Source organism: Chenopodium quinoa, unplaced genomic scaffold, assembly GCF_001683475.1.
Source record: "Chenopodium quinoa cultivar QQ74 unplaced genomic scaffold, ASM168347v1, whole genome shotgun sequence".
Classification (NCBI taxonomy): Eukaryota; Viridiplantae; Streptophyta; class Magnoliopsida; order Caryophyllales; family Amaranthaceae; genus Chenopodium; species Chenopodium quinoa.
Window position 1 is genome coordinate 274,190 of NW_018743572.1, and position 25,734 is coordinate 299,923.

Here is a 25,734-nt window from a genome sequence, read left to right on the forward strand (position 1 = left end):
TTTGATATACTTTGGTCTTTCGATTTGGATCAAGAATCAAGGAAGTTTGACTCCTATTTTTGCTAGCATATGGAAGGCAAGGTTAAATTCTTGAGGAAATTAGCTTTGAAAGGTTTAATTGGGTCATTTGCGGGTATTTACGCCCACCTAATATCAGGTAATATCCTTCCTTGCTCTTTCTCAAGTGGATGATGACTTGTTGGATATATGTTGGTTTGTTGGATTGATCTCCTTGTTTTCCCCTCCCATGGTTATGTTTGAGTGTATTGTCTCATTCAAGCTTGGGGGAGGGTATTCTATCATGTTTGATGGGATGTTGATTCACATATGCTATGCACCTTTGTGTATGCTTTTCCATGTTCTTATATTTTGAAAAATCCCAAAAAGATTTTTGTTTCTATCAAGGCAAATTTGCAACGTATCTTTGTTTTGTTCTTGCTTTGGACATAATAATTTTGGACTTGTATAATTGAATGCTTTGCTTCTTAAATGGTAACGGTGTGCACGGTTTGAGAGTACGCTTGGTTGTTCTAGGATAAAGCATGCTAAGGTAGTTGGTTAGAACTAGTGGGACCATGAAACTGGATTCTACTTGTTTGTGGCATGTTGGTAGTTGCTTCCTATAGTCGAATTGACACTAGTAGTGAGTTTTTGCTACATCCATGTGAGTTTCATTATTTTTCAAGCCTTCAACATATAATTGCATGAGCGGCATGGAGCCTTGACTATTGCGGACCTAATCTTGAATCTTGACTCATAATTCTCAAACTCGAGACCGAGCCATCTAGGGAGGACAAAGACATCTTTTCGGGGTGGTAATTTTTCTTTTCTAGGTTAATTTTCTTTCTTTTTAGTTGATTGGTTTTACATTTGCCTTCTTGCTAACTATTTGAGCCTTTTCCCTTCTTTTCAAGCCACATCTTTAGAACTTTGAGCCTTTTGTTTCTTTTTGTTCTATTTTTGTTTTTTGTGAAGCAATTGATCATTATTGTTGGAGTTTGTGGTGGAGGAGTTTGGATATTTAGTTCTCTTGAAAGCAAGTTTATGTTGTGATATTTGTGTGAATAATGGCAAGTGAATAAAGAAAAAAGCCGTCCAAAGTAAAACAAAAGGCAAGGACAATGCAAATGCAAGTTTGTAAAAGCCGTCCTCAGTTAAAGAGGCATGGACAATTGCTTTGAAAGAAATGAAAATACAAAATTAAAAAGTGAAAAAAAGAAAAAAAAATATTTTGATGTGATCCTTTTCCCCTTTTCAATCATTGAGGACAATGCTTCCTTTAAGCTTGGGGGAGAAGTGTTTACGCTTTTTGTATATATGGTTGTGGTTATAGCTTTGAATAAGCTTGGGGGAGTTAGTTTGTTTTTGTTTGGCGATTGCTTGGTTATGAGGAGAAGGTTTGATCACCCTTTGCTTCACTAATTAGGAATACCGCCAAATTTTAAAATTTTAAGTCTACCCTCACCCTTTTTGCCCTTACGTTATAACCATTGGGAAATACATTTCGACCTAGAGGTTGAGTCATATATCGGGGGGAGGGCATTATGAGTTAAAGCCAAAGGAAAGGGGATGCATTGTCAAGACGTCGAGTAGCCCAAAATTATCTCTTTTTCCAGTTCCTTTGTGGAACTTTTGAGATGCTCACTAGGGGAAGATATGAGACTAGTAGGGAGAACGCGGTAAGACCGTTTGGGATGAAAGTGGATTGCGTTTCTCTAGTTCCTATGCTTAGCATATTTATGTTTCAATCAACCTCGGGTATCTTGAATCGTGCACTCCCTTACTTGTTTAGAAAGATTTGCATTCATTTGGAAAAGTCCTTTCATGAACATTTGTTTGCTTTTCTTGTATTTTGGTTTCTTTTTCATGCTTTGCCTTGTTTGTATGATTATGAGAGTTATAGGTTAATCTCTTAGGAAACCTTTACGAGAGCATCACTCGTCCTCTAGGGCGATCTAGGGGTTTAAATGGCTTGTCTTTATTTGCTAAAATTGACCGTGATTCCTACGAAAGTGAGCATATTCTTGTCTCTTCTCTTCTTTTTGTTTGTTTGAATAAGCTCATCATTTCTCCCTTGGTTTTGTTTTGCTCGAGGACGAGCAAAAGGTAAGCTTGGGGGTATTTGATGGGTGTCATAAATAGCACCCATTTGATGAGCATTTAAGTTGTTTTTACCTTCTTTTCATAGTTTTCTTTCTCAATAAATGTTTAGTTTTATGATTTTTCTCTCTATTTTATATTTCCTCTATTGTTTTATGGCTTTTGTGCATTTTGATGGTTTTTTTTAGTCTTTTCTCTTTTATTCGTTCTATTTTCGTTATTTTAGTTGCGTTTCCTTTATTTTAGATTTTTTTAGATTTAGTTTTCATTTTATTTTATTTTAGTTTTCATTTTATTTTATTTTTGTTTTCATTTTATTTTCTTTCCTTTATTTTCTTTTCATTTTATAATGTTTTCTTTATTTTATTCTTTTCATTTTCATTTTATTTCTCTTAGTTTTGTTTATTAATTTTGAGTTTATTTTACTTCATTTTATCCTTGGTTTCATTTGTGTTTGGTAGGTGGATATTCAAAGTTCAACTCCTTGCGCTTGCAAAGCCGCGCTTTCAAGCCGGGCAGTGTTGAACCCACAATCAGGGTGTTTAAGGACTGCCTACTTTAGTGTTCATCACGAGCAAGTTGTGAGGACGATGCTCGTGCCCACCGACTACTCAACCACAAGAACCTCCCCTGTTCCCCAAATTCATTCCCCTGCTCCACCTTTAGCTCCGAGCAGGCGCAAGTAAGTCCTCCACCAATTCAATTCACCAACAGCAACAACTCCAATTACGCGCTCCCTCAACCACCAGTCAACCACCATCACTTACCTCCAATCTTCACCACCTCACGCACCTGCAACTGCCGCAACCACCAGCCACCAGTTCAGCTCCCCAGTCCCGCAACAATTCACACCACCAAACCTGCCACCAATTCACTCCACCACTCACGCAACTCCCTTATTTCCCCAATTCACCAACAACAACCGCAATTAACACCTAATCAGCCACCTTCGCCTCCCTCATCCCGCAACTAATTTCCTTCTACCACCACCGTAATCAAAGCCACCGAGTTGCCTCATTTCGAACGGGGGCGTGCAATCATCTATCGCGGCCGCGCCTTTATGGGTTTGAACTTGAGCCGTTGATCTTGATGGAATTTGAGATCGAAAGTTGATGATGAATGTTTGAGTGCGTGGCAGGGGATTAATTCCCACTCAAAGAGCAGCAAAAACCGATTCTTTCTTTTATTTCCCTTTTATTTTTAGTTTTTCTTTTTACTTTCTTTTTCTTTTCTTATTTATTTTGTTTTCATTTCCTTTTCTTATATTTTTCTTTTGTTTTCTTTTCTCTTTTATTTTCTTTTATCTTTGTAATTATAAATACCCATTTTTGGGTTAGAAGTAGAATGAGAATTAGATCAGAATTAGAATTCATTTTTCTTAGCTTAATTGAGAGCTTCTCTCTGTAGTTTTAGGGTTAGTTTTAGGAGTAGATTTTAAAGAGAGAAAGTGAGGAATTTCAATGGTTATTTGAGAGGTTGAAGATTCAAGATGACAATTGTATTGAAGAACTCTATTATCAATCAATGAAGATTTCTCACTTTCTTTCCTCTTTATTGCTTTGTTTGATTTCATATTTGTTTAGTTTGATTTTGATGTTTGACTGTTTATGAGTGTAATTGTTCTCTATATTTTGATGATTCTTGATTTCTTTAGTTTTTTGTGACTAGATGATAATGTTTGAGTAGTTGTTTGGCTAGGGATAGGGTGAAACTTGTATGATTGATTGATTGATTGTGCTTAATTTGGGGATTGTGTTGATTTATTGTTGAGATTAAAGTGATTAATGGAAGTTTGCATGTGTGTAATTCGATTAGGCCTTGAGAATTATGCTAGATTGCATTGTAGTTTCTAATGATACGGACCATTGATTTAGGAATTGCAATTGTCGATTGATCTTGATTAGTGATGCTCCTAGTTAGAGTCTCTTGTAGTTGACGCTAGTTTGACCTCTAGGAGATAGCTTGTTGACTCTTTTGATTGAGCTTGCCATTAGTCTTCACAATTTTTGACTTGCATGTATTTCCGAGTTGCTACAATTGTCATGATTGCTTGTTGATCCCGTTCCTAGTGCTTTATTTGTTTGGTTTCTTTGTTTGTTAGTTGTTAGTGTTCCCTCTTTTTCTTTGTCTTCGACCTAGCTTAGGCGCATAATTGAGAGCACTTGAACATTATTGTTCCTTTGGGTTCGACCTTTCACTTGCCTCTATACTAGTATATAGGTTTGTTAAGTGTTTATAAATTTAGTTTGACCGAGGGAGGATTAGTTTCAACGACCTAGTTCCACCCCTCGTCACCCATTTGTAAGAAATTGCAACCAAATCATTTATGAAAATATAAGGTTAAATTTGCCTAAATGAAAAAAAGATAAGGTTATCATTCACAATTTCACGTTAACTTCTTCTTCTTATTTATTTATTGGTTTTTTATTTTTATTTTTTTATGGAAACTTAATTTTATTATTAGTAAAATTTAGTGATCAAAAGTTAACTAATTAATATACTATTTAAAAAAAAAAAATAGACAACTGAATAATACGTATATTTGTGTTTATTATGGTATTTTTTGTACCATACCATAAATTATTCAGTATGTATTTAATTAGTACTAAATTTCTGGTTTCAAATAAAAAAAATATATATTACTGCTAATTTTTTCATAAAAATCTCTAATTATTCCCTAAAGAAAAGGATCAAATCAAGATATAATTAAAATATATATTTCTTTCCAAGATAGTACTAACTTTTTTCTATAAAAAAATAAAATAACATTTTAAAGATATTTTTTCATGAAAAAGATTCATCCGTTATTTTCTGGTTTTATATGTATTAATTACAACAATCAAATATAAAAAAATATTTTATAAAGTAGTATATTCCGATCCCCCCCCCCAAATAACGCTCTACTTGTTTTACAAAAATAACTAACTTAATTAACGGTCTCCCTAAATAACGCCCACTCCATAAAAAAGAAATCAAGAATCAACCAAATATCAAGAACAATTACACTATCAAGAATCAACAATTGAAATTAAACCAAACAAACATGAAATTGAACAAAGAAATAAAGATGAGATAGAGTGAGAAATGCTCATTGATTGATTAAGAAGATCTTCAATACAATTGTCACCATTGGATCTTCAATCTCTTAAACCACCATTGAAATCCCTCACTTTCTCTCTCTAAAACTACTCCTAAACTATCCCTAAACCTAGAGAGAGAAGCTCTCAACCTAACCTAAGATATGAGAGAGAAAGTCCTCCAACTAATCTAAAAATCGTCCTTAAATAAGAAATAACAAGGCTAATTTATAATAAAATGAGCGAGGGGAAATTGGGCAAACCGTGCGCACGCACATCAGGCCACAGAAGATCTGTGCGCACGCACCACCAAGGCTGCGCGCGCGCACAGTTGGGTCTGCGTGCACGCACCACATATGCCGCGTGCGCACCCCTGCTTGGTGCTCGGGGCCTTGCTTCCTTTGCCTGCTCGATCGATCTCCGCGCTCCTTAGCATCCTTATCATTGGTGCACTTGAGGCGATGCTCGTGAGAAGGGCAACTCCTTTATCTTCCAAGCACTTGAACATTCCAAGCTAAAGCGTTGTTTCCAAAGTCCTTGTGCTTGAGGAGCTAGCTTTAATTGCATGTTTGGATTTAGGTTATCCCTAATTTCCCAATACTTGGTCATCTTCAATCAATGACAAAAAATAATATATTCCACTCCTCATATTTATACAAAATTGCCACCATATTAACAAGTTTATTAATATGGCATATTAACTAGGTTCTCCTCCGAAATACCAGACACCACCCTAATTCGAATTACTTGGCTGCTCTAAAACGCATCAATCTCAGCCGAACGTCTACCATCATCATCAATCATCATCGTCAATCACATACCCAGAAGACCGTGCCCGCGAAAAATAGACCGCGCTCGCGGTGGCCTGAGCCGCGCCTTTTCCCAAACATCTCCTCGGCATCTCCCGCTTCTTGATCGTTGTTGATGCAAATTGGAGCCACGCCCGCGGCCATAAGTGTCGCACCCACGGTGGCCTGAGTTGCTGCAAATTTGTTGCGGTTTGGAGCTGCAATTTGCGGGGTTGTTGGTGCGTGGCTGCCCTATGGTTGCAAGTTTAAATTGGTGGCAAAATAGTGGCTGTGAAGCTGCGGGGTGAAATAGGGGACTGCTTTGTTATGCAGGTTGCTGCTAGCGGGGTGAAACAGAGTGTGAGATTTCGGGAAAACTCCTCAATCTGGAGTGTGTACCATTGATCAAATATATAGAGTTTACAACGCTAGGATAAGGATTTCTAGATACGATAAACATAAAAAATATACATTAAATATATCCTAAATTGTGACAAATATTATCCTAGGTATAATATCTAACACCCCCGAAATCATAGCGGGAGGAGATCGAACACTAAGATTGGATCGAAATTCTAGAAATAGTTCTCGCGGTAGGCCTTTAGTGAAAATGTCTGCGAACTGATATCTATTAGGAACATGTATAACCCGAACTTGTCCCAAAGCAACCTTTTCACGAACAAAATGAATATCCATCTCCACATGTTTGGTGCGTTGGTGCTGTACGGGGTTGCCAGAAAGGTAGATAGCACTGACATTATCACAATAAACAATAGTAGCATGCTGTAGAGGACAATGTAACTCTAGTAGAAGATTACGGAGCCAACACGCCTCAAAGACAACATTTGCGACACCTCGATATTCTGCTTCTGCAATCGACTTAGATAATGTATGTTGACGCTTAAATGACCAAGATACGAGGTTGTCCCCGAGGAAACAACAGTAGCCCAATGTGGAACGTCGAGTGTCGGGACAACCCCCCAGTCAGCGTCAGTGTAAGTAATCAGTCGATGTGAAACAGTAGGATATAAATGTAGACCGTGATCAATGGTACCCTGAAAATAACGCAAAATGCATTTCAATGCCTCATAATGAGGTTCCCGGGGATCATGAATAAATAGACACACCTGTTGTACCGTATAGGAAATATCTGGCCTTGTAAAGGTGAGGTACTGAAGAGCACCTGCTAAACTGCGATACAAAGTAGGATCCCGAAAAGGTGGCCCTGCACCTGCACTAAGTTTGGACTTAGTGTCAACTGGAGTAGCGGCAGGTTTACAAGAGGCTATCCCTGCACGCTCTAAAATCTCCTGTGCATGCTTTTCCTGAGAAAGTAACATATAAGAAGGTTTTCGGGTTACTGCAATACCTAAAAAATAACTGAGAGGCCCCTAGTCGGACATGGGAAACTAAGTTTGCAACTGAGAGATGATCTCTATGCGCAACCTGTCAAAAGAAGTAGCTAAAATAATATCATCAACATATAGGAGTAAATATGCCATATCATCTTCCTGCTGGAAAGTAAAGAGAGAGTTGTCACTTTTAGTAATGACAAAACCCAATTTAATAAGGAAATTCGCAAAGCGTTGGTACCAAGCTCTGGGAGCTTGTTTCAATCCACAGAGAGCCTTGCGGAGCCGACAAATATGAGAGGGAGCCATCGGATCAACAAAACCTGGAGGTTGATGCATGTAAACAGTTTCCTGCAAATCACCATGTAAAAAGGCATTTTTGACATCCAATTGATGTATTGACCACTTTTTAGCCAGAGCTAAACTGAGAACAGTGCGAATGGTGGCCGGTTTAACTACCGGACTGATCGTCTCATCACAGTCCACCCCGATTTCTTGAGACCTGCCATCACATACAAGCTGAGCTTTGTGCCTTTCAAGGTCACCATTAGATTTGTATTTATGCTTAAAAAGCCACATACAATTAACAACATTCACCCCCGCAGGCCTAGGCACCAATTCCCATGTCCCTGTTTTAATTAAAGCACTGTACTCATCATGCATCGCCGCATTCCAATTTTGGTCATTTAAAGCTTGTTTATATGATTTTGGAAGTGGTGATTTAATGTGAGGGGGACTCGAATTTTGAACGGTGATGTTACAATATTTTGGGTTAGGCTTGAAAATTCCTCGTTGACTATGAGTGACCCGGGGAGAAGGGGGTGGTGGTCGAGTGAGCTGCAGAGGGGGGATGCCACCCAAAGGTGGCGGTGAATAAAGAGGCACGGCTGGGCTGTTTGGTATGGCAGCTGGACTGTGATGTATGGCAGTGGGGCTGGGCGTGGAAAACAGTGGGGAGCGCAGGCCTGTTGTGGGTGGGCTAGTAGTGCCGCAATTGGGCTGCGGTGAGGGGGGTTTGCAGGCTGGATGGCCCACTGGAAAGTCAGCATGCGCTGATCCAGTTTGGGTGGCATCCGTATGGGCCTGTTGAGTTGGGCCAGTGGGTGTGCCGGTTTGTGGGGTTGGGCCAGTGAGGTGAATTCTTAGGTGAGGGTGAGTGAGTAAAGGGGATTGATCGTCATAGCCTAAGAAATCGTAATCCGACAATTTGAATTTTGCCAAGTTTTTGTAAGGAAACGTTGACTCATCAAATACCACATGTCTTGAAAGGATAATTTTATTGGTGGAAAGGTCGAGACACTTGTAGCCACGGTTATTAGAGGGATATCCTAGGAAGACACATGGGGTGGATTTAGGAGCAAGCTTGTGAGGAGCCGTAGCGGCCAAATTTGGGAAACAAAGACAACTAAACACACTTAGGTGATCATATGATGTGTTTTTGCGAAAGAGAGCATGTGCCGGAGTCAAGTTTTGTAAGGACTTGGTTGGCAATATATTAAGAAGATATGAGCGATCTCTAAAGCATGTGCCCAAAAGGTCGGGGGAAGAGAGGCATGAAAAAGTAAGGTGCCCTTGATATTGTTAATGGTTCGAATCATACGTTTGACCTTTCCGTTTTGAGAAGATGTATGAGGACAAGAGAATCTAAACACCGTCCCGTTATCTAGACAAAATTGTTTGAATGGATCATTATCGAATTCACGACCATGATCACTTTGAAAACACTTTACCGGTCTTTCAAATTGAGTATGCATATATTGTCTAAAATGGAGAAAAGATTAAAAAGCTTGAGATTTTGATGCTAACGGAATTGCCCAAACATAATGAGTAAAATCATCAAGAAGAACCAAATAGTATTTGTGACCATTACTACTACGAATAGGAGATGTCCACAAATCGGCATGAACAATATCAAAAGCACAATAAGTTTTAGTATTTGAATCATAAAACGGAAGTCTAACATGTTTCTCTAATTGACAAGAATTGCAAAAAGTGGAGGTTTTCTCCTTATTGTAATTAATGAAACTATTGCTCCTAAGAAAGCTTAAAGAAGGTGCTCCCGGATGTCCTAGACGATCATGCCAAGTGGAAGGAGCAACTATGGTAAGAGATGTGGCAAGACATGTAGTCGGATCATTGGTAGTGGTGGTGATGGGATAAAGATCTCCGGAACTATTGCATCTGGTGACTACCCTCCCCGTTCGTAGGTCCTTCACAAAAAAACCATTAGGGTCAAATTCAATTGAAACCGAATTATCAGAAGTAAATTACGAACATAAATTTGGTTTTTAATGATTTGAGGGGCGAGGAGGACATCTTTTAGTGCAAGGGGGGTGTTCGGGATTTTAGAATTACCATAACCAGTTATTGGAATGCGATGACCATTGCCTACTAAAATATGATTATTAGTGCTTAAATTAAATAAGGGAAGAAGATTACCGGAAGTGTGAGTCATATGAGATAATGCTCCCGAATCCATATACCATCCGTTATCCGGTGTTGTCAACCCGGGCGAAGAATAAGCATTACCAAGTTTCGTTGGAGTCGTGGTCGAGCCATACATAGGTGAGCGGATGTAGTAAGACTGTTGGGGACTTGGAGTATTGGCCCGTTGAAACTGGCCTAAAGGGGGAAAAGGTGCTGGAGGGACAGCCCATTGTTGAGGCCAAAAGAATTATTGATTGGGCCAGGCCCAATGTTGGCCAATAGGGCCAGCTTGTTGCTGTTGAGGTGGGATGCCTTGCGTGGATTGCTGCTGCTGATTAGGAGATCCGCCATGGCCTTGAGGAGGACCACCACGTCCCTTCCCACGGCCCTTTCCTCGGCCACCCTTTCCCCGGCCGCTTCCCGTTCCGCCGCCCTAACCACCACTAGACGCATGCTAAGGTTGCGATTGGTCGGTCGTCGACGCGGGGTTTGATTGCTGATGTGCGACAAAGGAGGAAGGTGGATTGTTACTCTTGGTGTTGCGGTGAGATTCTTCCAAAAGGAGCCGCGATTGTTGGAACAACAAGTGTGTAGTGTGTGAATTTTGTGAAAAAAATCAAAGTCCCACATTGGTGGGAAATGAGAGTTTTACTCTCTTTATAATATAGAGAGTGGGCTAAAGGGGTGTGGCCCTTGGGCTACCCACATTTTGTGGAGAGGGAGGACCTATATGGTAAACCATCTATCACACACATGCGCGCCGAACCGAACCGAGCCGAGCCGAGCCGGGCCGGGCCGGGTTGGGTTGGGTTGGGTCGGGTCGGGTTTATTAAATAAACTTATTTTTTGGACAAGGCTAATTGCGTGATTAGTTCCTTGATTTTTGCTAAACGTTTTTGACTGATTACATTTGACCGTTTTTTCAAAACTGATTAATGGAGCGTTAATCATGCAAACGTTTTCACTGATTTTTTGCTAAACGTTTTGCCACGCATTAATCTTCTGTAACCGTTTTGAACGTTCAACTTATGACCGTTTTAATTGCGTGATTAGTGCCTAATTAAACAGCAGCAGTTACGTTGCAATTTTGCCTATAAAAGGCGTGTTGATTTCCTGTTTTTGATACACAAAAAAAATACAGAAAGCAATCTTCTTCTCCTCTCTATTTTTCCTCACAAAAACAAAACCCTCGAGCAGTTTCTTTTCTTTTTGGTGTTTAGTTGCCCGGTGGTTTTGTGCAGTTCCACCGGTATAATTACAATAGAGAAAGGCTGTTTTATCCTGGGGAACATCCGGTTTAGTACGAACTGCTTGCACATTTTCAGGGCAGTGCCGTGAATGTTCTAAAGAAAGTGACATAGTCCGCGACTCAGTCTAATTTTCGGTAACTTTGTTCTTACTGTTTTTGTTCCCGTAGTTCCGTTTATAACAATTTTAGAACACTCATTTTCTGCCTGTATGAACTATATGTCTACCGAAGATATTACTATGTCTGCTGACCTTAACAAGCCCTTCCGTTTTGAAGGAGCTCACTTTAAAAGATGGAAACAGAAAATGCAATTTTTCTTAACTGTCAAAAAAGTTAATTCTGCCTTAACAGCCCCTCGGCCATTTATTCCTGATAATGCTCCTGAAGATGAATTAGCTTACTTGAATAGTGAAATCGAAACCTGGAATGAAACTGACTTCATGTGCAAAAACTATATACTTAATGGTCTGTCTGATAACCTCTATGACTATTATAATATGGAAAATACTGCTAAGGATTTGTGGGATACCCTACAAAAAAAGTATGATACTGAAGAAGCAGGTGCCAAAAAGTATGCTGTCAGTAGGTACCTAAAATTCCAGATGACTGATGATAAGTCCGTGGAAGTGCAGTCTCACGACCTTCAGAAAATTGCCCATGAGATAATTTCCGAAGGTATGGCCCTTGATGAACAATTTCAAATTGCTGTTATTATTGACAAGTTGCCTCCTTCCTGGAAAGATTTCAAAAATAATCTCAGGCATAAGACTAAGGAATTCTCCTTAGAGAGTTTGATCACTCGGCTACGTATAGAAGAAGAATCCAGAAAACAGGATCTAAAGGAAGAGATTTTACAAATCTCTGCTAATAATGCTCCTAGGCGATCTGCTGCAGTACTTAAACCTGCTATCGGTGTGGAAAACCAGGCCATATGGCACGAAAGTGCAGGAACATGCCTAACCCTGTGCCTGCGCAGGCTAGCATGATTGAAGAGCCTTTTGTGGCTATGATTACTGAGATCAACCTTACTGGTGGATCAGATGGGTGGTGGATAGACACTGGTGCCACACGCCATGTCTGTTATGATCGTCGAATGTTTAAAACATACACTGAAAAGACCGATGATAAGAAAGTACTGTTGGGTGATTCCCATTCCACTAACATTGCTGGTGTTGGAAATGTTGAGTTGAAGTTTACTTCTGGCAGGACTCTCATCCTGAAAGATGTGTTACACACTCCGGAAATGAGGAAGAATTTAGTTTCTGGTTTTTTGCTTAATAAGGCTGGTTTTATACAAACCATAGGTTCTGATTTGTTTACTTTAACTAAGAATGGAATATTTGTAGGAAAAGGATATGCTACTGATGGCATGTTTAAACTGAATGTTGAAGTTAATAAAATTTCTAATTCTGCTTATATGTTGTGTTCTACTATTAATGTTTGGCATACTAGACTTTGTCATGTGAACAAAAGACTCATAAAAAATATGAGCAATTTAGGCCTTATTCCAAATATCTCTCTCAATGACTTTGACAAATGTGATTCTTGTAGTCAGGCTAAGATTACAAAAACACCTCATAAATCAGTGATTAGAAATTCAGAACCATTAGACTTAATTCATTCGGATATTTGTGAACTAAATGGAACGTTGACCAGAAATGGACAACGATACTTTATCACCTTTATTGATGATTGTTCTGATTATACTTGTATTTATTTGATGAAAAATAAGAGTGATGCTTTTGAAATGTTTAAGTTGTTTATAACAGAATTTGAGAATCAGTTTAACAAGAAAATAAAAAGATTACGAAGTGATCGTGGAACTGAGTATGATACTGATGCTTTTGTAGAATTTTATAATTCACATGGTATCATACATGAAAGGACAACTCCTTATTCCCCAGAAATGAATGGAAAGGCTGAAAGGAAAAATAGGACCTTTACAGAATTAGTAGTTGCTATTTCCTTATATTCTGGTGCTGCTGATCATTGGTGGGGTGAAATTCTACTAACTGTTTGTTATGTCTTAAACCGTATTCCAAAGACTAAGAGTAAGGTTTCTCCCTATGAAATACTTCGTAATAAACGACCTAACATTTCTTATTTCAGAACTTGGGGTTGTCTAGCATATGTTAGGATTCCTGATCCTAAAAGAGTTAAATTAGCTAGTAGAGCTTATGAATGCGTATTCATTGGATATGCTATTAACAGTAAGGCATATAAATTCTTTGATTTAAATGCTCGTGTAATTATTGAATCTAATGATGTTGATTTTTATGAGGACAGGTTTCCTTTTAAATCTAGAAATAGTGGGGGCTCGTCCTCCTCTATTATTCCTAAAGACAGGTCTAACTCACAAGACTTGGATGCTGAACCCGAACTAAGAAAGAGCAAGCGGGCTAGAGTAGCAAAAGACTTCGGCCCAGACTTTGTAGTTCTGAATGTAGAGGAGGATCCTTCTACCCTCCAAGAAGCTCTAACCTCAGTGGATGCAGATTTATGGCAAGAAGCCGTGAACGACGAAATGGACTCACTTGAGTCTAATCGAACTTGGCATCTAACTGAGTTGCCACCAGGCTGCAAGTCAATTGGTTGCAAATGGGTCCTAAAAAGAAAGCTGAAAGTTGATGGGACCATTGATAAGTTCAAAGCCCGTTTGGTAGCTAAAGGCTACAGACAAAGGGAGAATGTTGATTTCTTTGATACCTATTCACTTGTAACTAGAGTAACATCTATTAGAGTATTAATATCTCTTGCTTCTGTTTTTAATCTTGTAGTACATCAAATGGATGTAAAGACTGCATTCTTGAACGGTGAATTGGAAGAAGAAATCTACATGGATCAACCGGAAGGATTCGTTGTTCAAGGAAAAGAGCATCTGGTATGTAAGCTAGATAAATCTCTTTATGGTCTCAAACAAGCACCTAAACAATGGCATGAAAAATTTGATAACTTAGTCATCTCACATGGTTTTAAGATAAATGGTAGTGACAAATGCATATATGTAAAATTTGAGAATGACATTTGCACTATAATTTGTCTATATGTGGATGACTTGTTAATTTTTGGCTCGAACATTCATGCTGTGAATGATGTACAGCTATTGTTGAATGCTGAGTTTGATATGAAAGACCTAGGAGAGGCTAATGTAATCCTTGGAATTAAGATTACTAGGACAGAAAATGGAGTTTCTTTGGATCAATCTCATTACATTGAGAAGATCCTAAAGAAATATAGTTACTTTGACTGTAAACCTGCTAGTACACCTTATGATCCCAGTGTTAAATTGTTTAAGAACACTGGTGATGCCGTAAGGCAATCTGATTATGCGAGCATCATTGGCAGCCTTTGGTATGCCACTGATTGTACTAGACCCGACATTGCCTATGTCGTGGGATTGTTAGGCAGGTTTACTAGTTGTCCTGGTAATGAGCATTGGCATGCTATTGAAAGGGTCATGAGATACCTTAAGAGGACCATGAACCTAGGGTTGCATTATGAAAGGTTTCCAGCTGTACTAGAAGGCTATAGTGATGCTGACTGGAACACCTTATCAGATGACTCTAAGGCTACTAGTGGATATATTTTTTCTATAGCCGGTGGAGCTGTATCTTGGAAGTCTAAGAAACAGACTATTTTGGCTCAGTCCACCATGGAGTCAGAAATGATAGCACTAGCTACGGCTAGTGAAGAAGCAGGTTGGTTAAGAGGCCTGCTAGGTGAAATTCCCCTATGGGAAAAGCCATTACCGGCTGTCTTGATCCATTGCGATAGTACCGCGGCTATTGCAAAAGTTCAGAACCGTTATTACAACGGTAAGAGACGACAAATACGTCGTAAGCACAGCACTGTGAGAGAATATCTCTCTATCGGAGCTGTTAGAGTGGATCACGTACGCACTGAGAATAACTTGGCTGATCCTTTGACGAAAGGATTAGCTAGGGAGAAAGTCCATTTTTCCTCTAAGAAAATGGGACTATTGCCATTGAAATGAACCACACATAATGGTAACCCAACCTATGAACTGGAGATCCCAAGAAATAGGTTCAAAGGGTAATAACAAGTTATGGTGTGTTATGAGTTGAATATGTTCAAAAGACATAATTTCCTGAAGCGATCAAGGATGAGTTAATAGGAACTCTTAATGAAATCTATACTCCAATTTGGAGTGGAGTACCAAGCTACAGGAGTACTCTTGATAGATTCACCTATGTGAATGTGGAAGTTCGGCCGCTTCCTATGAAATGTGTGGCAGCATTTCTAGAGCATTCACTACACTGGGATAGACGTGCATGGCCGAAATAGCACGGGTCTAGAACAACACCAAGAGTAGGTTGTGTGTGGTACGTTGTCAGAGATAGGGTTCAAAACTTCGAGTCACCCTTGTTGAATCTGAATCGTACTCACTACGTCGAAGTTCAAGTTGAAAAACAATTCTGTTTATGCGCAACCTATATATGTATGGATTCTGCTCGAAAATGTTTTCAAAAAATTCAAGTGGGGGATTGTTGGAACAACAAGTGTGTAGTGTGTGAATTTTGTGAAAAAACTCAAAGTCCCACATTGGTGGGAAATGAGAGTTTTACTCTCTTTATAATATAGAGAGTGGGCTAAAGGGGTGTGGCCCTTGGGCTACCCACATTTTGTGGAGAGGGAGGACCTATATGGTAAACCATCTATCACACACACGCGCGCCGAACCGAACCGAGCCGAGCCGAGCCGGGCCGGGCCGGGTTGGGTTGGGTTGGGTCGGGTCGGGTTTATTAAATAAACTTATTTTTGGACAAGGCTAATTGCGTGATTAGTTCCTTGATTTTTGCTAAACGTTTTTGACTGATTACATTTGACCGTTTTTTCAAAACTGATTAATGGAGCGTTAATCATGCAAACGTTTTCACTGATTTTTTGCTAAACTTTTTGCCACGCATTAATCTTCTGTAACCGTTTTGAATGTTCAACTTATGACCGTTTTAATTGCGTGATTAGGGCCTAATTAAACAGCAGCAGTTACGTTGCAATTTTGCCTATAAAAGGCGTGTTGATTTCATGTTTTTGATACACAAAAAAAATACAGAAAGCAATCTTCTTCTCCTCTCTATTTTTCCTCACAAAAACAAAACCCTCGAGCAGTTTCTTTTCTTTTTGGTGTTTAGTTGCCCGGTGGTTTTGTGCAGTTCCACCGGTATAATTACAATAGAGAAAGGCTGTTTTATCCTGGGGAACATCCGGTTTAGTACGAACTGCTTGCACATTTTCAGGGCAGTGCCGTGAATGTTCTAAAGAAAGCGACATAGTCCGCGACTCAGTCTAATTTTCGGTAACTTTGTTCTTACTGTTTTTGTTCCCGCAGTTCCGTTTATAACAGCGATCGAGCAGTGTTGAAGGAAGGCAACGGATCTGTTTGTGCAAGCATTGTAGCTACGGTGTCAAAGTGCGTTTTGTTGAGTCCGGCCATAAGACGGAGGACCAATTTTTGATCCGAAATTGGCTGGTCAACATTTGCAAGCTGGTCAGCAAGGCTCTTGAGGTGCTGGCAGAAAGCGGTGACATTTTGGAAACCATCCAAGTGAACAACATTCAATTGGGTTTCAAGATAAACGACCCTCGTACTCTAGTTATCTTGAAATATGTCTTTGAGTCAATCCCAAGTCTCTTTGGCAGTAGACTTCCTACCTAGAATTGTTTAAGGAGATCCTCTAATATGGTTGCGCTTTTGGAAGTTGACAGTGCTGCGGTGCTGGTGAATTCGAGGGCTGTGGTGGAGGTTTTGGCGGCTGACGTTTAGGTGCGGCGGATTGAAGGTGATTTGCTGCGTTGCTGTTGTAATTGATGGTGGTGAGATGGAGGTCGCAGATGATCTTCAGTTTGGGAGGTAGGAGATGGTGGGTGACGGTGGAAATGGGTTGGTGATGATTGGAGGTGGTTTCATGGTTGTGCAAGGTGGTTGTAATGGCTTAGTTTGGGCAACCTTGGATAGCAGCTTGTTTGGTGTACATCTGACTCAAACCTAAAGCTGCACTCACTTGACATGAAACCTGAACACCTACACAAATAACCGAGCAAAGGATTGGGTCAAAGAAAAGAAAATAAATAATAAAATGAAACTAAATAATTTAACATAAAATTACGACAAATAAATAAGACTAAAAACTGAAAATTTAATAAAGATGATCAATAAAATAAAATACTACGTATGAAAATAACATAAAGCTAATAACACCAACCAATTAAACCTAAAATGTACCAAAACCACCAAATAAAAATGGAGACTTAATTAAGAGAAAACAAGACAAAATAAGACAAAATAAACATGAAAATAAAAGAGAATAAATGAGGAAAATGAGAAGAAAAATATTAATAAGAACCTAGACTAAGAACATTAATAAGTAAGAATTATAAAATAAATTACGAAAAGAAAATAAAAATTATTAAAAACTACTAAAATACTCAAAATAAAAAGTAAATAGACGAAAATAAGAGGGTTAATATAAATAAAGCTTAAAAAGAGGAAAATTATTGTAAAATAAACCGGAAAATAAGAATAAAAATACCCTAAAAGTGACATTAAAGTCACTTATTATCAAACTCCCCCAAGCTAATATTTTTCTCGTCTTCAAGCAAATTAAGACGAAACACGAGATAAGGAGAAATATTTATTCAAGCAAGAAAAACTAAAAAGAGAAATAATATACACTAAATCACTTTTGTAGGAATCACGGTCAATTTTAACAACAAAAGACAAGCCTTTTAAACCCTAGGTCACCCTAGAGGACGACGGTGCTCTCGTGAGGGTTTTCTAAGAGTTTAACCCACAACTCTAGACAAAAAACGAGGCAAGGCAAGATTAGAAAAAGAGACATAAAAAAAGAAAAAGAAAAACATAAGTTCATATTTGGACAAGAAATAGAATAAAGCGCCAATGAATGCAAACCTTTCTAAAATACAAATGTATGCACGTTCCAAGACGTCAATGGTTAATTGAAACATAACATATGCTAAGCATAGAGAACTAATAAGGACTCAATCCACCCTAGCCCCAAACACTCGGTCCGCGATCTCGACACTAGTTTCAAATCAACCCTTAAACTAGCTTCTCATGATTTCTCAAATGAACCGGAAAAAGATAAAGAAAATAAAAAACATTGAGAAGTTAATCCCGTCATCTTAGCCATGCACACTCTCTCCAAAGGCTTGACAACTATCTCCCTCCACTGATATTGACTCAGCCCTCAAGGGTATAAGGGTCTTTTGTTGGTTGTAACGTAAGGCTAGGGGTAAAGTTGGGGTAAATATTCGAAAAATTTGGTGATATTTCCTAAGTGAAGCAAAAGAGGGGCCCTCTTTCAAAAACAAACTCAAGAAGTCACAAAACCTCAAACAAAAATACCAATAATGCCATCTCCCCCAAGCTTACTCAACACCAACATAAAATGTATACAAAAACAAATTAACGCTCCCCCAAGCCTGAACGAAGCATTGTTCTCAATGCTTAAAAAAGGGAAAAAAATGAAACCAACTAAAATATTTTTGTGTTTTTGAATCAATTTTTATTTTTTTATTTTGGTTTCCTTGCGTTTTTTAGCTATGTGATGACTTTTTCTTGAATGCATTTGCTTTATTACACACAAAATATACAAATACTTTCTTGCTTGGTCTAAAAGAGCATATTGCTTTCTCATTTTCATTCAAACCATCACAACACAAAACAAACTCTCAAACCAAAATGCTTCACAAAACTAAATGGTTAGGGAAATGAAAGGTCATTAGGCTTGTATTGTGGCTCATAATCAAGAAATGGAATAGGCTCAAAGGGTTAGCAAGATCAACAAATGCAAAATAAAAACAAAATATGTAACAAAACAAAAAGAAGAGAAAGAAAAATAAGAAAAGGTGTCCTTTTCCTCCCCTTAAGTGACTCGGTCACGTATTGGGAGCTAAAGTTCAAAACAATGATTAAGACATGCATATCCAAGGATCATAACTTGCCGCTCAACAAGGTGATGAAGGCTAGAATAAATGAAACTCACAACGGATACATAGCAATTACCAACCAAGGGCTTCAAATCCACTATGAAGAGCAACTCCATCTTACCACAAGCAATAAACTAAGGCTTCAGGGAACCCAAAAGTTCTTAAACCGGCTATGTTATACCCGAATGTTTTATGAGTTTATATAATATGTTCTATAAAAAATAGTCTATTTTATCTATTAAATAATTTTACTATCTCATATTTTTAATTTAGAGTTTTGAAAGTTTTAAAACCGTATTTTGTTTAAATAAGACTCTATAATTTTAAGCGTATATATTTTAAACCCTATAAATATTATTAACCATCAAACATATTTTATCAAAGAAAAATCTTAGTTTGCCGATTCCTTTGTGCGTGGGATTCATTAGCCAAACCAAAAAGATTGTTTCCTGTCAAGAGTTGTTGTATACGAAGGCGTTAAATTACGTCCCTTCACTTTTGCTTGAGATTGCTAAACCAAACTAATATGATGATGAGACTGTGAATCTATGATAATTATTTTATTCATCCTTTAAATCTATATATTCTCCCACTTTCCAATGTGAAATTTGCAATTGACCAAGCTTCATCAAGTTCGTTCATGCGAGTAAGTTTTTTTTGGGTCTTTGTGAACATGGTGTAATTAGCACTCTGAGTTGCTTGGTCGCACAAGTATTTGGCTAAAAAAAATAGGTAATCACACTATCGATATTTTGGAGTTGCTTGATTATAATGTGATTGTATTAAATTATTAGAATTGTTTGGTTATAATTTGTTTATTGATTGTACTTTGTATTATTATTATGTGTAAATTTTATAATTGTAATTCGTGTGATCAAGTTCGTATATGTATATGATTGATATTGATATTATATGATTTGATTGGATATGAGTGTCGTATTACTTTTATGGTTTATGATTGATTATGTTTTATTTCTAGGGTTTTTTAATGTTTATACAGGAAGTATTGTTTTATCGAGGTTTTAGAGTTGTTGATGCAGAGTATTATTTTTGGGTTGAGATTTGATTATATTTGGGTTATTATTATTTTCTTTAAAAGTTGAGATTTTATGAATCGGATTGTCATGTAATTTGGGAACTCGTGCCATTATTGAGATACTATTTATTATCAAGTTAAAGATTATTTGATCGATGTATGAAATCAAAAGGTTGAGAATGATTATTTTGTTCTTGGTTTGAGGATTGGCGTTATATAAGTTAGTCCTTGGCTTGTTGGTAATAAGGTAATAATCATGAGTTAAGAATGAGGTACAATCTTTATTTTATTTTTTTCTATGGTCCCCTACAGTGGGAATTGACCCGTATGTGGTCTGGTTCAAGGTGTTTTCTAGTTATTGGGAGTATTCAAGTTTTTATACTTGTTAATTTTATTCGAATTACCCATGTCCAAGGCTAGGTATAGAACAACGAGCATGACACACTTATGGGTTATATGAGTTGATTGAGTAAAAGTTTGTATTATTATTCGAGGTTAAGTTATTAAAGGTTATTTTCTGAGTACAATGTGTAATTTAGTTTCGAACTACATTGTTGAATTGATCCAGTAATGTTAATTATTATATTATACTCTTGTAGACACCCATTTGTGTCTCCCCAAAACAAAACCCGGTGATGAGTACCTTTCACGTCGAATCATAATTGAATGAAGTGAAAGTGTAGAAAGTCTAGTGTTGCGGATAGTTTTAATTTCTTTTCTCCTCTCTCTGTTTTTGAAAACCTATTTTAAGAAAATGGCCAATCCAGTTTGGTTGGTCCATGATATTGGGTCTATTAATAGTGTAGTTGGATAGGGCTTAAAAAGAGCTTTCCAACGATATATTATAAGCCCAATTCCGATGAATATTGAGGAAGTTATGGCCAAATTACTATACTGGGCCCGGTTTAACACTTATATGTGGCCCAATGATCTAGGGGAGGGCCTAATACGGATTTATCATTCCTAATGCAATTAGGAATGGTTTTAGTCTTCTAGATTCTTCTAGAAGGTTCTTTTCATTCATAATTCAATTAGCATTGATAAATTGACTTTTCTTGACTTTTTGGAATTTTAATTAGAATAAAAAAGTGTTTTTGAGGAAAATACGATTATATCTTCCTGTACGGTTAAATTCTATCTGATTTTAGAAAACGCGTTAAAAACCTGATTAGCGCCTATCGCCAGCATTAGCGCTTAGCGCTAAGCTTGGCGCCTGGCGCTAGCGTTAGCGTTAGCGTCTGGCGCTAATGTCAGCGTCTGGCGCTAACTCTGTTTTTTCGCGTCAGAACTCTAGTTCGATTTTCTATCTTTTTGTTGATTTTCTCTATAAATAGCCTCCTAAAAACTCCGTTTTCGATCATCTACAATCATCGATTCTCTAATTCTTTTCTCTCTTAAAGCTAGAAGCTTTTTCTCTCTCTTTCTCTTTTCTGAACCACCTTTCATACAAAATTCCGCATTCACAAGGCCTAAAAACACCTAGCCAAATTCGAAGTTGCCTTCGCCCTAGACGTGAAAGGTTTTAATTTATGAGAGTTTGGTCCCAAATCTCTCTTTCAATTATTATTTAATTTAATTGTTTGATTTAATATTTTCCTTGAAATCACTAACGCGTGTATTTTGTTAATAGAAAGAGATACGTGGCATCCACGTAAGTGATTTAATTGTTTTATTGATATTATGATATAGAGATCATGTCTAGGTTGTTATTATGATTCCTAGTATCATGTTAGGATGCTTTTCTTAATTTGATGTTTAGAATGACAACAATAAGTTCCTAGTATCATGTTTAGGGTAAAGAATATAATGTCAATTATGATTTCTATGATGCCTTTTATTGTCTTTCCTAATAGTATCATGTTAGGGCTATATATTTGATCTTTGATGCTTGTGACATGCTAGGGTTTGTTATTAATCTTGTTAGTATCACGCCTAGGATCTTGCTATTATTATGCTTTAACATGATTATGATTAATTTTATTATTTTGATTTTGATTATTGTTATGATTTTGATTATTATGATTATTATTATGTTGCTTGATTATATATTTATTGTTATTGCTTGATCACGCCTTTTATGCATGTTTAAAGGGAATTAGTACTTGTAATCATGCTTATATAAGATAATTAATAATCTTGTTTAGGGTTAATTTGATTATAATTCAAGTGATCGTCAATAATAGTTTATTTGTGCATTAATATTCAACCAACATAGATAAACAGGTTTAGGGTTAATCCTAATGATTGCATGTTAGTTAGAAAGCGCACATGAATACGATCAGAATAAAGTAGATGCCTATTATTAGGGCAGGTTCAATCTCTTTTCGGTTGGATTTGTACCTTCATCCCCGAACTACAGTCATGGTTCCAGACCTATTGGAGTTGATGATCTCCTGGATCGTTAAGGGGTGTAACCTTCACCTTGTGAACGGTTTACAAGTTCCTAAAACTTGTGGGCGACTCTTTTGCTCTATCTTCTTTCCCTTTGGACGCCACTGTACTTTAGTGTATGATCACAGTGGGGTTCAAGTTTGGGGTAATGCTTGAAATATTCCCTACAGTTTTTGGCGACACCACTGGGGACGATTTTTATTTTAATTCCTGAAATTTATTTCGGCAATGATTTAGAATGAGTGGATGAGACTTGAAAAGTTCTAAGTATTTCATGTGCGTAATTTTGATTAACATTATTGTCATATGCATAAAAAAGATCTCATTGGAAAGACCATCCGTAATGAGTTAAAACATAGGATTTTTACACGTAGGAAATTTGAGAAATATCTTTCACAACTAGGATCGAAACAATGCTGCGCGAAACTGGAAAATTTTATCGAGCACAGAAAGCTGCTGAGGCATGTAGGAACTAGCGTCAGCGAATAAAGATTAGCGCCAACATTTTGACGTTAGCGCCAGGCGGAAGCTTCTGTCGCCAGGCGCTAAAGCCAAAAAGTGGCGCTGGCTTCTGTTTGTTGGCGCCAAGTTCTTCCAATACCGAGCCAGAAATATGCGTTCTAATTTTGACCAGTTTTTAGCACTGTTTGCTCGATCCTACTTCCTGATTGAGTTTTTCTCACTTTTTTGAAACCCATATGTGTTCTACATATGGACATAACCCTCTGGGAATTCATGCTCCATGTACCTGATTGAACGCTCTGAGCAACAAAGGGTACATCCGAGAATGTTGAATTCACCAAACCATGGAAGCAAGTTTTTTCTAAATTCGCGGTGTCCCATCCACTCGTGCCAACCCTTCAAGGTTAGGCTTCCGTGTGGTGAATCCAGACAGTTAACCATGGACCCTCTATTGACTAACCCATATCCCGAACTTTAGGGAACTAGAGCCATGGTTAGGTTGCAAACTCATTGCATTACATTGTGCCTACTTGACTAATTGTGCATTGTTGGTTGTGCATACTCTATGTGTTTTTCCCTAACCGTTTGTTTGACTTGTGCTAAGATCAAATAAATTAATTCATGACTAAAAGAACTTTTCCTAATTAATTAATTAATTAATTTGAGTAAATAAAGTCTAATATTTAATCAGAGTTGACTTAGAACGACTTTAGGCATACCCCTTTAGAGTAATAATACTGAAAACAGTTTCAAATTGACGCTCCAGCAATGGCGCCAAAATTTGAACTGTAGCACCACTCTGTGAAGCGTAGCGCCTGGCGAAAATCCTGTCGTCTGGCGCTACACTGCAAAGAGAGGCGCCAGTACTGTCGTTTTGACGACAGTTCGGTTTATCGCTCGAGTCATCACTTTGTGTCTAATTAAACAGTTTGCTAATCAATTCGGTTAATTTTTACTGCTAATAATACCGTGTCAAGTCATTAATCGAGTCTAGGCACTAAGTCCCATGGTCTTACACAAAAGTCAAATCATGTCACTTGCACTCACCATATAAAGCACACACTAATGCACACTTTGACCATGTCTAGAGAGTCTTGTATGCGCGTATTTTCCGTCATTTTTTTTAGGGGGGTAAGTCGGATATTAATCCTCCAATTTAAAACCACTTGATTAAATCCCATACTTGATTCCCAAAAATATACACCTTATTTTTGCCAAAAATATGCACCCTAATATGCACCCTATTTTTTTTTTTGCTTTTTTCTCTTTTAAAACCGTAAAGTCAAGGTCAATTTGAGTCAAATAATTAAAACAAAAAATGGTTTGATTTACAGCGCGTGGTGAAGAAAAGAAGGGCGTTTAATCAAAGACAACCTTTTTATCCAAGTCTAACTTTTCGACAAACCCATCGCTCGTAAGAGGAAAGCTAGGACAATAATGGAAACTCAAGAAGAAGTCAATGAGCTCAGGAACCAACTGATTACCGTGACTGAGGCGTTAAAGGTTCTAACCCTCAAGATTGATGATCATGTGAAACAACAACAGATGGACCTCATGCAAGAGAGTCTGAGCAAGCTATCTAGCGACTACAAGTTTCAAGGGATTAGCTCACAAGGGGTCTCGGTGGACAAGGATCTTCTTCCGCAGAAGTTCAATGCCAACGACATCCCAAAATTCAAAGCAACTGATAACCCCTACTTTCATTTAAGAGCCTTCGAAACAATAATGAGTATTAAGGGTATCGACAAGAAAGTGTTTTCCTCTCTGTTCTCATTATCTCTCGAAACCGTTTGCCAACAATGGTTCTTTTCTCTCGAGAAAGAAAAAACCTCTACTTGGGAGTCCATAGTAAACCCTTTCATTGATAGATACAAATGCAATATTCAAGTTGAGACTGACTATAGGGAACTTAAAATCCTCACGCAGAAGGAGAATGAAGGTTTCACCTCTTTCTTTAACAAATGAAGAGAAACCTTAGCTAAGATGATTGAGGTGCCAAGCGAAAAAGAGTCCGTAAGGTTATTCATCATATACCTTCAAGAAAAATACTCCAAGAATCTCAAATATCAGAAAAATCTCCATACCTTCAAGGTCGTCTACGACATTGGAATTAATATTGAAGACGACCTGGCTAAGTTGAAAGCTGCCAAGAATAACTCCAACAGTGGCTGGAAAGGCAAGAAGAACGACAATCCTTTTTCTTCCAAAACCACCCACTCAAACAATGTTAGCACTTTTAACTTAAGTGAAGTCCTTGCTATGAATAATCAAGGACAAAAGAAACCATTTAGGAGGAACTTTACTCCTATTGGCATGAGTTATGACACCGCATTTGACCGATTAAATGCAAAAGGTCTTATAACTCCTATTGGACCGTTTGGGGACCCACCAGCCGAGAAGAGGGTGGCTAATTGAAACCCCAACGCACATTGCAAGTATCACCAAGGTAGGGGCCATCTTACTGAGAACTGTTGGAAGCTTAAGGAAGCTATCCAAGACCTAATTGACAATAACAAACTACCATTGCCCCCTGCCAGTAAGAAACCAAGTATTGATAATGCGCCTCTCGCTAACTCCTTGGCCATCTCTGATGAGGAAAACGAGGTTGATCCCTCATCTCTCAACAAACCTATCGAAGAAATCCATGCTATCGAAGAAGAGGAGGAGATCTTTTTCGATGCCGTGGATAGCCTTCCAGAATTAGCAAGTAAAGAGGATATACAATTGCTTACACTGTCCATGTTGGAAGGGTCAAACTTGCTACGTGAAGCCCTCAAGGTTGTGAAGGAACTTCAGAAAAAGTATGACGAGGTTCCACCCTCAAAAAATAAACCTAGGAAAGAGTTCACACCCATGGGAACGACCTATGATGCGAAACACT

At 38.0% G+C, this 25,734-nt stretch overlaps 1 protein-coding gene across 1 annotated transcript; it reads right to left on the bottom strand.

The window, feature by feature from the left end:
* Window positions 1-6,768: 6,768 nt before the first annotated feature.
* LOC110681645 (uncharacterized mitochondrial protein AtMg00810-like) lies at window positions 6,769-7,305 on the bottom strand. The gene is made up of 2 exons (XM_021857794.1): window positions 7,093-7,305; window positions 6,769-7,020 (listed from the first exon to the last, which is right to left on the bottom strand). Exons 1-2 carry the CDS (start codon window positions 7,303-7,305, stop codon window positions 6,769-6,771), a joined length of 465 nt encoding a protein of 154 aa, XP_021713486.1.
* Between the last annotated feature and the right edge of the window lie 18,429 nt (window positions 7,306-25,734).